This window comes from Pan troglodytes, chromosome 12, assembly GCF_028858775.2.
Source record: "Pan troglodytes isolate AG18354 chromosome 12, NHGRI_mPanTro3-v2.0_pri, whole genome shotgun sequence".
Taxonomy (NCBI): domain Eukaryota; kingdom Metazoa; phylum Chordata; class Mammalia; order Primates; family Hominidae; genus Pan; species Pan troglodytes.
The window spans coordinates 98,654,964-98,667,510 of record NC_072410.2 but is presented as its reverse complement, the minus strand read 5'-3'; the positions used below and the strand labels follow the sequence as shown (position 1 = coordinate 98,667,510).

Below are 12,547 nucleotides of genomic sequence, written 5' to 3'. Positions count from 1 at the left end.
CGACTTTTTCATAATAGCCAACCTAACAGGTGTGAGGTGACATCTCATTGTGGTTTTGATTTGCATTTCCTTGATGATTAGTGACGTTGAGCACCTTTTTATATACCTGTTGACCATCTGTACATTTCTAGGGGGGCAGGAAGGAGGCTTTGGAGAAATCTCTGTTCAGGCTCTGTCCTCATTTTTAAATTGGGTTACTCACTTTTTTGCTATTGAGGTGAATGAGTTCCTTATATATTTTGGATATTAACCTTTTATTTGATACATGGTTTGGAAATATTTTCTCCCTTTCTGTAGGTTGCCTTTTTGTTCGCTGTGCAGAAGCTTTTTAGTTTGATATAGTCCCACTTGTTTATATCAGATCTTAATGTGACTGTGGTCAGTTCTACCCTTAATGGTTGGGTGGGCTACACTAGTAGACCCAAGTGGACTGAGGTTTAAATGCAGTAGCAGTTAAGTTTTGCTTATGTCCTGGCACTGTCCCAGTGGGTCAGCAGGCTGTCCCTCTCGGTGTGGTCTTTCGGGTCCTATCTCATGGGCCTGTGTCATCTTCAGCACCTGGCTTCCGAGGTTGCACTAGGAACTCATTCCTATCAACCTGAAAAGGGAAGAGATCGTGGATGAGTTCTTCCTGGGAGTCAGGTGTATGTGGGCCGGGCTGGAGGCGGCATGTCATTTCCTCTGATGTTCCCTGGGCTAGGACCCAGTTCCATGTCTGTTCCTAACTGTAGGGTGAAGGGGCATGGGGAAAAGTATTCCATGGCTGGTCTGCCTACAATGGCAGGAGAGCATTTTGTGGACAGCTGGTCATCTCTGCTGTACATACCACAAAAAGATTAGTTATTTGTGGAGTTCAAAGATACAGACAGCCTTGTCTGAGAGTTGGCAGGAACCAGACAGAGAGAGAGAGAGGTAAAGCAAGAGGGCCGGCTGGAAACCTGCCTGAAACGGGAGTCTTAGCTCCAGCAGGAGGGCTGAGTGTGGGGCAGAGTCAGCGGGGGTCCTCGCTGCACCTGTAAGCCCCGCATCCCTGCACCACACTTAGCCCTTCTCTTCTGTCACTAGGTTTTAGGAACCAGACAGCAGAGACCCCGTTCCTGGGCTGCTGGGGACAGCCAACAGCACAGGGGTCCCCAGCCTGTGGGAAGAAGAGTGATGACAGCTGAGGTCCTGGGGCAGCACCTGGCCTCCCTGCAGAAGGTGGCCAGGCAGGGCCACCCTTGGTACTGAAGCTTCGTGGACTTGACTTGGCAGTGTCTGTACAGCAGTTAAAATACTCTAAACATATTTTCTTTCTCCAGAAGTGGAAATAAATTGCAAGAAATACCCAAATCACAGGAGTTCTTATTTATTGAGCTCCTGTTGTGAACCAGGAACCCTGTGAGGTACTTTGTTCACTGAAAAGTTTTCGCAGTAAGATACTATTATCCTCTCCCAACACACAATGCTCTGAGGCCTGGTGAGCTGCTCAGAGGTGGCAGTCCCCTAGCTCAGAGGTGGCAGTGTTCTCTCAGGCCAGTCCCTCAGGTGCCACACAACACATTTATCCCCTCCTCACATGCACTCAGACTTGGTCATGAAATTGCTCACAATTTGGGTTGCCTTTTAAGAGAGCGGAGTGCCCCTCTCCGGCCATGGCACCTGCTCCTGAAGAGCACTGGAGGGACCTGCTGAGGGGGGTTCTCAGCAGAGGGGAGATGTCTGGGCGCATGAGGCACATATGCCAGGTCCTGCTGGGGTGGAGGTACATAGACTCAGGCGGTACAGAGACTCAGGCAGTACAGACTCGGGGGTATGGAGTCTTGGGGTACGGAGACTCGGGTATGGAGACTCGGGGTATGGAGACTCGGGATAGAGACTCGGGGTATGGAGACTCAGGCACACCCCACATCCTCCCAAAAGTCAGGCTTACATTTGATTTCTCAAGGGGCAGGTGTGCGCTCCTAGGCGTAAGGGGACAGCTGGAGTGGCCGGGTGTGCTGACGCTCCGTGTGGTCCGTGGTTTCATAGAGGTTGTCTGACTCTGGTCCTGATGCTCCTCTGCCCTAAATCTGACCAAAAAGTCCTGTCATATCTAGCAGTGGAGAAATGGCACTCGCCACAGTGAGGATTACGGTCCCCGCAGCCCTGGGAACACAGGACGGTTCCGTAGCTCTCGTTCCCAGTAAGCCTAGAGCTGGTTTTGAGTCATCAGGGCAGCCTTGCTGCTGACATCAGCCAGGCTGGCCTTGTGACCAACAAGCCCCAACCCTAGAGACAGCTAGCAGTTCACTCTGCTCCGTGAGACTGGGCCTGACTACCCACTTTCCCACAAGCAAGCAATATGTTCAGTTGTTTAGGTTTCATATATCCAGTGATATCTCTTACGTTTTTTTATGTCTATATTTTAACCAATCAGTGCCCAGGATCTATACCTGAGTGAGTGATGGATTTTTAAATCTGAATGTGCCGGTTCTGTTTCCCAGTCCTTTGCCCAGCAATTATGTTTAAACAGAAGCGGGGGCTAGGGTGGAGGCCCAAGCCCTTGGGACATTTGAATCCTTCCTTGTTCCTCTAGCTGCCTGGAGACCTGCTCCCTTAGAAATCAGGGCCCTAGCAATTCAAATGATTCCTTCAAAAGGACTTATCTGGCCGGGCACAGTGGCTCATGCCTGTAATCCCAGCACTTTGGGAGGCTCAGGCAGGCGGATCACTTGAGGTCAGGAGTTTGAGACCAGCCTGGCCAACATGGTGAAACCCCGTCTCTACTAAAAATACAAAATTTAGCTGGGTATGGTGGTGGGCGCCTGTAGTCCCAGCTACTCAGGAGGCTGAGGCAGGAGAATTGCTTGAACCCAGGAGGCGGAGGTTGCAGTGAGCTGAGATCAGACCACTGCACTCCAGCCTGGGTGACAGAGTGAGACTCTGTCTCAAAAAAAAAAAAAAAAAAAAAAAGGGCAGATCTTTTCCCAGTTTTTACTGGGTTTAGTGTGTAAGACCTGTGTGCATTTCTTTGCTGTAAGTTACCCTGAGGTTATCACTCGATGAGGCAAGCTGAAGGAGGGTCAGTAGCTCCCACAGAAATCATCCATTTCACCCATTAAAGAAACCCAGCCCCAGAAACACGAGGTAGATTCACCAAAGTCACAGAGCAAATTAGTGGCAGAGTCAAGATGAGGCCCTGGGTCTCCTGACCTCATCCTCACTCTGTCCTTGGTTTTCCCACGTACCAGGAAGGAAACTTGGTTTCATTATAGGCAACTTGTGAAGGTACCTTTTAAGAGCCTTTCATCTGGCTGAGAAAATTAAAAAGAAAAAAAGCAGCTTTCATATAGAAAGTAAATCAGTCAGACTTTGACAGAAGCTCCATCCATAAACATATGTCTTTATTCTCTTTCTGTACATATGGGCAATGATAAAGCTTAAAGATGCATGTCCTAAGAAATATGCAAAAACAATGAATTTACATAAATAATTTATACTTCAGAAAATTAAAGTTGAAAAATATTTTCCACATTATTAGAGTTCACAGTATTTAAATCAAGCTTTCCCACTTATACTCCAGACTATATTGTCTTAGCAGAGAGTGATAAAATCTAATCAGGAATAAAATGATCAAGTTTCTGTTTTTATTCAGTGCACGAGTAGACGCTATTTCAGTATCAGGCCGCGCAAGTGTCGAGGCTGCAGCCTCTCATCCTGACCCTTCCCCTCCTGAGTGGCTGTGACCCAGCAGAGGTCACTGGCGTGGAATGGTTACAGCGTCACCAAACCACTCCACGGTGGACACATTCAACCGAGCGGTAACATCTGGTGGTCTGATGCCTCATTTCCAAGTAATACTTTTTATAGCCCTGAAAATGGAAACCTTGGCATCTAAACAGAGCTGAACATGTGAACACTAGGACAAGGCACTGTACTATGGGGTTTGGTTTCTTTATGGGAAAGGTGTTTGCATAGATTGCTAGCTATTTAGTGTGCAGGAAAACAGAGCCCCCAGCGTGCATGGCTTTGTGAGGGGTGAAGCTGCATGGTGCTTCCTCAGCCCCAAGAGAGCGCAGTCTCTCATTCTCCAGCCCCAGCCTTGTGGGCTGTCCCGCTGGTGCTGTCCTTTAGAACCCCTACAGGAGAGTTTTTTGCTCAAAAAGCTGCAGGTCAAAGCGGACCCAGACCTCCCCGGTGGGGACCTCATGCAGCAGCAGTCGGCGGGTCATAGGGCCTTTGCTTTCCTGTTCTGTTCGAATTTTTGCCACTGGAATTTCAGTACGACCCAGGAAATCTGGTGAATAAACACAGGAGAGTCAGAAGTCTTTCTTCTTTATAAAATCATTAAAGAGCTACATCCGGAAGAAGTGGATTCATAAAACCTTCAAATCTGAAACAAGGAACTTCTTTTGGCTCATGGCTGTTGAATGTCGTGAGTGGGTGTGTGGGGAATGATGGCAGGTTTGTGTGTGAGAAGCTGCCACATGGAATTCAAATCTCCATTCTGAGAATGCTCCAGGAGTGGTGTTCACGTCGTGTGTGTAGGGAGTGATGGGTCAAAGACCTGAAACACATCTCAGGCCACCTCCTCCCCTGAGGAAGGCCACCCACCTGCTGCCAAAGCGAGATGACACAGGCCTGTGTCACTTCCCTGAAGTGGCATGGGGTCTGCACACAGCTGAGGCCCCTAGATCTGGACTCCAGGATCTAGGAAACTGGGAAAGCCTTTAGATCCCCTGGCTGAGCGACACTTACCATCTGGTGAAAACTGGTCTCTGTCAAACAGGGTGAGACACAGCACATCTTGGTAGAGATCCTTAATAAAGAACTGGCAGTTAAAATTCCACTTGGGATCGAGTGTGTCCTGGATGGTCCTGGTGGTGTAGCTCTGGGAGCCCATGCGGATTTCACAGTATGGGTTGCTCTTTCCTGAACAAAAACAAACCACAGACACATGTGGTGCATGCAGGTAAAACGAAGCCACTGACAGTGCCCTCCCTGAGCAGAAGCAGGATTCCAGATAATGGGTCACTCAAGACCATGGCAGCAGGAGCCGCTGCCTGGGGCACCATATCCCTGTGGTCTAGTAACAGGGTCTCCAAGTTCCCAGTGCTGACAGCAGCATTAACTGGGGAGTGGCCGAGAGCTCCACCGCCAGGACCACTCCGCACGGAACAATCCTGGGTGAGTGTCATTGCAACCTGCTGCATGCTTCCTCGGCGCAGACACACTCGGGAAGGCGGACACTGGCACTTACTGGGAAAACAGTGATAAGAATATTGGTCCAATATGCGCATTTTAGTGGCACTGGACACACTGTTAGAAAGCATTCCTTTATTCAATGTTCAGAAGAGTCATCAGTGGCTGGGCGCAGTGGCACTTTGTCAATGACAAAGTGCTGTAATCCCAGCACTTTGGGAGGCCGAGGCGGGCAGATCACTTGAGGTCAGGAGTTCGAGACCAGCCTGGCCAACATGGTGAAACCCTGTGTCTACTAAAAATACAAAAATTTGCCAGGCGTGGTGGTGCACACCTGTAATCCCAGCTACTCAGGAGGCTAAGCCTTGAGAATCACTTGTACCCCAGAGGCAGAGGTTGCAGTGAGCCAAGATCGTGCCACTGCACTCCAGCCTAGGTTACACACTGAGACTCTGTCTCAAAAAGTCATCAGCAAAAACTGGGGCAGGGCAGTTATGTCTGCTGAATGAATCAAAGCAGTATTTACCATTTGGTTTGCAGGCTTTTAATTCTGTAGCTTCAATGACATGCACCATCAGGCGCCCAATGCCTGAAGTCTTTTGGGAGCGGGCTACAAAAGAGGAAGACAAGTCTCATTAATCTCCTCTCCAAGGATGCAGACCCTGTCTTTCAAACCAACCATAACACTACCGGCTCCCTGTCCCCATCTGCCACTGCCCTGGGCCCAACAGCCCAGCATCTTGCTGCCCTGTGCCTTTCCCCAGGTTGTGTCGCCTGCTAGGAAGCCCCTGCTTGCTCTTTCTGTCCTGCCTGCTTTCTCTGCCCGTCAGCATCCTACTCATCCTTCAAGATGCAGGTCTGATCCCACATCTACCTCCCAGATCCCTTCCCTCCTCTGCATCCAGTATCCCTCGCTTATGAGCAGCCCACAGCCTGCTGGGTCTGAAATCGTGTGTAATGTCTGTCTCCTCTGCCAGACAGGAGCCAGGGTAGAGCATGGACTGTTTCGATCATCCTTATATTAACCCCTCAATTGCCTAGCAAATAGTAATATTAATAAGATAATACATGGTATTTGTGCAGCACTTAATAGCAGCTAACATTTACTGGATACTTACTTTGTGTTAGGCATGTGCTAGACTTATGTAAATTATATTATTTAAACTGCATAATTACCTGATAATGTAGCTCCCCATTTTACTGATGAGAAACACTGAGGCTTAGAAAGGACTGCAGTGTGATCCACTCAGAGCTGCTAAATGGCAGGGTCAACATTTAAACATCAGATACCAAAGTCCGGGCCCAGTTAAGCCTAGCACAGAGCCTGGCACAAAGTAATTGACAAATGTGGGAAGGACTGAACGCACGGACGATGCACAGCAACATATGCAGATGCTGATGGGAAGCAAAACTCACTCAGGCAGAAAAACCGGATTGACATCTTTGGCCAATTAAGAGATCATATGTGTTATGAAATGATCATTGATTTTTCAACAGCAAGCTTTTAAAGTACCATTAAAATAACATTAAATTAGCAAAAGCTGTTTTAAACATACCTTTTAGGAGTATATAACAAAATAGGGGAAACCTGAATAAAAAAACACATAAAGAGCTGCAACTATAGCAGCCAGGAAGCTGGTGGGAGGCCCAGGCAGGAGGGCAGGCTGCATGGGGGGGCCCGGCGGGAAGGAAGGTGGAGATGCAGGGGGCCGGCGGGGAGGAAGGTGGAGATGCAGCTGGCTCAGAGCACAAGCCCCCTGTGGGGTGGAGGCCACAGGCTGGCCTGGCACAGCTGGAGATGCAGCAGGGAGGTTGGGGCCTGGCATTCATGCGGAGGCTGGAGAAGAATGTGGGAGTTCTGGTCTGAAGGCCACGGTGGGGCAGGGTGGGGTGGGGGGTGCTTTACAAAGACCATTGCAGCTCCACTGAGCAGGTGAGTGATCTGTGCCATGAACAGAGAGGACATCACCAGTGCAACAAATCTGGAGCCCCACCGGCATAAGTCACATGCTGGCCCCGAGGTGGGAGGGAGTTGCCTTGAGGGAGCTTATGGCCATTAAGTGAGAAAAGCAGGGACTGAGAGGGCGCAAGCAGAGGCAACAGAGGATGAGAGCCTGGAGGATGATCGCAGCCTCAGGACAGCGGGGGCTCCAGGTAGAAGTCACACTGGTTAGGGCAAGAGGGTGTCATGGAGGAGGCTGTGTTTGACGTGGGCCTTGAAGGATGGGAAGAATTTAAGGTGAGGGCAGAGCACTTGAGCTGGAGGGGGAGCTCACCTGGGAAGGCCAGGCAGGGCAACAATGGGCTGCTCAACTAGGCAGCTGGATGGGCCGGGCACAGGAAAGAGCTAGGGATGGGGCTGGGTGGCAGGTAATAGTGGGGATGGGCCCTGAGTGTGGGGTAAGAAATGTGTCCTTAATTTGGAGGCAATAGGGAAGATACTTCAGCAGGAAGAGGTATAAGAGCAGCTCTGGAAAAAAGAATACTCCAGAAATGAAGAGGATGGGTGGCAGAGAGGAAAGAGAGCCTTGTGCTGCAGCCTGGGTGGGAGATCAGGGGGCCTGTGATACGGGGACAGGAAAGGGCGATGGGAAAGTGGCGAGGGAGGAGGACCAGTGCAGCTGACCAGGTGTGAGGTGCCAGGGAGGGGCCTGTGTGGCCAGGGACCACACTACTATCCATAGAGGGTCCCAGGAGGAGCTGCTGCTGGAAGGAGGCTGGTGGTCCCTTGGGAAAATCCGATGTGTGATGTGGGAGCAGTGGGGCAGGTGGTTCTCTGGAGGGTGCTGTTCAGAGGCGCGGGCTTGGGAGTTGGGAGAGTGTGGCTAGCCTGACCCTGAAGCTGGGGGTCAGTGGGGTCCCCGAGGGAGAGCGCTACAGAGGTGGGGGAGAGGCCTGGGCAAGGGTGGAAGAAGAGCTGGGAAGGCGGCCATGGGGTCCAGAGGGAAGGCAGAGCCTCAGTGACTGCCATCAGTGCAGGGAGCTGGGGCAGGGAAAGTGAGCTGAGCCACTAACTAGGCCACTGGTGTCACTGGTGGGGACAGGACGTGGACTGAAGTCTGGTGAAGTGAGAAGGGGGAGGAGGCAGGGGCAGAAGGATGGGGAGAGGGCAGACTTAGGGTCTAGGCCCCCTGGCTGCAAAGGGAGAGGGTGGATGGCAGGCCCTAGAGGAGGGTGAGGAGGAGCAGTGGCTGCTCAGGAGCTGAAGGGAGACAGACCACAGGTGTGGCATGTAATGGAGCACCACAGCCCAGAGGTGAGTCATGGAGAGAAAGGAGTGGAGAAGGTGCAGTGGAGTTGGGGGGATAGAGGTGGTGCAGAGAGGGAGGTCCCGGAGCTGGCACTGGCAGCCCGTGTCTGTGTGGGCAGGAGCCCCAGGGAGGTTTGCAGTGGCAGCTTCAAGAGGGGAGGGCTCTCTGGTCTGATCCCGCAGCAGGTCTGGTCTTTCAGACCCATCCCCATATCATCAGCCTGACTGCAGCAGTGGCCGGCATTCCTAGGCCCCTGGGGGCTGCGTCCCACCCTCCGGGCACCCCGATACCTTGGTAAGCTTTCTCGCGCTTCTTCTTCTCGGTGTCGATGTACTGCTCAGACGCCGCCTTGATCTTCTGCACCCAGGCGGTCCTACGGGAGAAGCAGGGGCAGCCGTTGGCCACATCCCACCCTCACAGGTCAGCGTGGAGCCCCAGAGCTCTGCACATGTTCTTCAGTCTTTTGCTAACCTCAACTTTCACAAGTTTCCTATCAAAGACCTGATATTAGTCAACTGAAAGATGCTTATGCTAATGGAGTATGAGAGCTGGTAGTGACCCTTCTTGACTGACCACAAAATGCCAGGCACTCGCAAGGCGCTGGGACCTGGAGACAGATGATGCATTGGCCCCACGGATGACACCTGGCACGAGGGGTTCTAGCGCACACAGAGGAGCAGCAGCACCCCCCGGGTTGGCGCCGCTGAGGCACTGTTGGAGCTGCAGCCCGAAGGAAGCTGGGAACAGCGGGGATGGCACCCACACAAGGGCGCCTGGGGGGCGAAAGTCTGCAGGTGGAGGGACGAGGGCTGAGGCCTGCGGCCCAAGGAGGCCTCGGAAACCAGCAAAGCACAGTGGGCTGTCGCCTGCGGGCAGCCCCTGCAGGGACTGTAGCAGGGCCTCAGGTGCTGATCTGCCATTTGGGAAGGCTGCTGAGTGGTGTGGGGAGAGACTAGAAGCCGGGAAGCATGTTAGGAGGCAGCTGCAGTGACCAAGGCCTACCATGGGACTGGAGCAGAGGGGACGTGTTAAGAGAGGTTCAGGATACAGAATTAGTCGGGCTTGAGCACGGCTGGAGATGGGTTTATGGCAGAGGGAGACGTCCAGGCCTTCTCCCAGAGTTCAAGGCAGGCCACACATGGTCAGGACTGACCTCTCATTAATGTTGTCTGTTCGGAGGGTGTAGACCCGATCAATGTGGGAAATGTGGAAGACAGGCTCATCGCTGGAAGGGTCTGTGGGCAGTTTCACCAAGACTTCATTCAGGAAAATGGGCTGAAAGAATTAGGGCCAAAACACAGGCTGTGAGATGGGCTAGAACACTCCACCCGCCTATGTCCAGAGAGAGTTCTGTTTGTTCTGAAGAGCCTTGTTGAGAAGGAGAAAGGGGTCTAGTGTCTAAGGTCTTCTACACAGAACAAATGAAACCTCCATTTGTAAGAACAATGAAGCCTCCATTTCTGGAAAAGTCATTATCGAGGTGGGTCAGGTGTTGGGACTGGGTGGGGACAGGAGCTCCGAGCGCCCATGACGGCTGGTGCAAAAGGCTCTCTCTGCTAGCAACGCTGGTGCTGTGCTGGGGCTCGGCTTACAGAGACCCAATGCTGAATGCACACAGTGGTGAGCCCAGGTGTCACGCTGGCCAGGAGGAAGCCAGAATCTCAGCTGGAATCTGGCTGACGGCCTGTGGCAGGTGGGGAGTGCCCAGCTGCATGGGGCCCTTCCCGTGGGAAGCAGCAAAGGAAGCACGAGCGATCTGGAACCAGGTGAGGAGGGTCCCATAAGGCCAGCTCAGGGTCTGCCAGGAAGGCCTTAAGATAGAGGCAACACCTCATTAGGCCCCTGATGCTACTGCCAGACGCGTGATACTCACCGTTTTATACATTTTGAATTGAGCATTGGACTTCGAGCTGAAAAGTTTCTCAGAGCCAGAGGAAACAGCAAACTGCTTGACCATGTAGGTAAGAAGCAGGAAGTCATTGAAGAGGAATCCGTGCAGTTCCTTGTTGCTCTTGGTCTTGTATAATTTCCCACTGTGTAAGAGCTTCCGGGGCCCCAGGCAGTTGGTGAGAGAGTTGAAAATAAGTTGCTTAAAGAGAAAGAAAATTTCACTTTTTAAATCCCGGCACAAACCATCCAGTGCCCCTGAGAGGCCAGTGCCCTGGGCCTGAGGATACTGTGGTGGAGTTTTCTAGGTGGGAATGTGGCTAGAATCATTCACTTTGCATGAAAGATCCTTAAATACATTACTCTTCAGAGTCCAAACTGGCCCAGTGAAAATCATTACTTCTAGCCACAGAACACTGATTCTACCAGCTGAATTCAAAGAACTCAAAACAAAAAATCCCAGTGTTCTCTCCTTAGGAGAAAGGAAGATGACAATCCAAGAAGGAATGCCCTTCATGCCTGCAATCCCAGCACTGTTGGGAGACAGAGGCGGGAGGATCACTTGACGCCAGGAGTTCAAGACCAGCCTGGCCAACATGGTGAAACCCCAGCTCCACTAAAAATATGAAAATTAGCTGGGCATCGTAGCAGATGCCTGTAGTCCCAGCTACTTGGGAGATGGAGGCCAGAGAATCGCTCCAACCCGGGAGGCAGAGCTTGTAGTGAGCCGAGATGATCTCGCCACTGCACTCCAGCCTGGGCAACAGAGTGAGACTCCATCTCAAAAAAAAAGAAAAAAAAATGCCTTTGCAGGGGCAGGGTGGTGAGTCCACGCAGGCTGCCTAAGGTGCAGACTGTCCACGTGAGGGAAGGCTCGGAGCTGGTTCCCCACCCAGAGCCTCCCTGGAGGCGCACGGCTTAACCACACAGGCCTGACCTCCGCGAGGCCTTCACACTGCACGTGTGCCTGGATCCACTCCAGTCGGTCCGAGTTTTCCTTCTCCCGAACTCCCTCATTCACTTGAGAGCACAGCTCCTCTGCCCGCTCGAGGGCCAGCTTTAGGGAGGAATGGTCCGCATGGCTCTCCGGGGTGTTCTCCAGAATCTGGAAAAGAGTGGGCAGCATCACATGGGGGAGCTGCGTCTCTCACCTGCCCACCCGGACCTTCGCAGGACCGCTCCTCCAACCCCATGTTATGGACTGCTTCCATGCCCTGGAAATGCGGCGGTGAACAAGACGACACTTTCCGCCCTTGAGAAACTCGTACTCCCACAAGTTCTTGGGGACACAGGGACAGGTAACACTGCTGTGACAAGGTGACAGTGCTAAATGGATCAAGTGCTCTGAACTGTGTGGGTCTCTGGTTGCTCTCCGACTGGCTCCTGGTAATAGGCGGGAGCCTCCCGACTCCTTCCGAAATTTAAGCCATGTAAGGGTGTGCCCTCCTGTATAAACTGGCTTCAGCTGTGGTAAGTGTGAACTTGCTGAATAGCAATGGTTCATAACAATTTTGGGGTCACTGATCCTTTTGAAAAAAATCTGATGAAAGCAATGACTCCCATGCCACAGGAAAAATACAATAAAATCACATTGTCAGCATGTGGAAGAAATGCATTCTGTTCATTCTGAAGCGATTTCAAATGACGCATGCTGCAACTGTGAACGCACAGAGGCCAGAATACAAACGTGTGTGGTCCCTCCAGAAATTAGGGGCCATCACCACATGCCCCGTCTGGACTCTCTCACTCTAGTCAGATGAGTGCACAGTCCTTCGTTTACAATTCTAAAATGCAGAAAAGCCTGAGAGCCTAAAGTTTTTATTCAGTACCCATTTGGTGGCAAAATCTGACCTAAACAGAAGAGATATATTTACTTACTCTTACAGTGATTGTTCTTATGTTCCACTGTAGGAATATTAGTGTGTCTGGTTGTAAGTGCTACCCTAAGGCTCAGTTGAGGAGTCATATATTATATGGTATTTGAGCTACATTCCGAATTCTGAAACACATCTGGCCCCAAGTATTTCAATGAAGGGGCTGTGAACCTGCATTATGGTTCAGTTTAGTGCAGGCGTCTATCACATGAGGTCTATGTTGAGGTCACACAGCTAACAGACCAAAAGTCAAGGAATCATCAATAGAAGTAATAAGCTTATCATATTCCTGCTGCTTTTCTTTGTAAGTTACTGTAATCAATGGTTAATCGTGGGATAATCTTTTGTAAAGTCTGCCTTTTCCTTAGAAGG

At 51.3% G+C, this 12,547-nt stretch overlaps 2 protein-coding genes across 31 annotated transcripts in view; one reads left to right on the top strand and one right to left on the bottom strand.

Moving 5' to 3' along the window:
• FAM228A (family with sequence similarity 228 member A) overlaps positions 1-12,547 on the top strand; it is a 46,991-nt gene that overhangs the window by 24,913 nt on the left and 9,531 nt on the right. For 15 of the 17 annotated variants that reach the window (XR_010149606.1, XR_010149605.1, XR_010149604.1 and 12 more), the window contains one exon: positions 1,066-1,332. The exons of the other annotated variants lie outside the window; for them this stretch is intronic. Coding sequence is in view for 11 of the 15 variants with exons in the window: in XM_054678277.2 (XP_054534252.1) it covers positions 1,066-1,230 (165 nt within the window). In the remaining 4 variants the exon portion in view is untranslated. Of the gene's footprint in view, positions 1-1,065; positions 1,333-12,547 lie in introns of those variants that run through there. 17 annotated transcript variants of the gene reach the window in all.
• ITSN2 (intersectin 2) overlaps positions 3,345-12,547 on the bottom strand; it is a 152,231-nt gene continuing 143,028 nt past the window's right edge. For 13 of the 14 annotated variants that reach the window (XM_024354234.3, XM_024354236.3, XM_063790063.1 and 10 more), the window contains 7 exons: positions 11,239-11,406; positions 10,288-10,503; positions 9,568-9,689; positions 8,705-8,787; positions 5,690-5,773; positions 4,720-4,893; positions 3,345-4,258 (listed from right to left, as the gene is read on the bottom strand). In XM_024354234.3, coding sequence (XP_024210002.2) covers positions 4,101-4,258; positions 4,720-4,893; positions 5,690-5,773; positions 8,705-8,787; positions 9,568-9,689; positions 10,288-10,503; positions 11,239-11,406 — 1,005 coding nt within the window. In that variant the 3' untranslated portion in view covers positions 3,345-4,100. Of the gene's footprint in view, positions 4,259-4,719; positions 4,894-5,689; positions 5,774-6,613; positions 6,752-8,704; positions 8,788-9,567; positions 9,690-10,287; positions 10,504-11,238; positions 11,407-12,547 lie in introns of those variants that run through there. The other variant, XM_024354239.3, reaches the window with a different exon arrangement.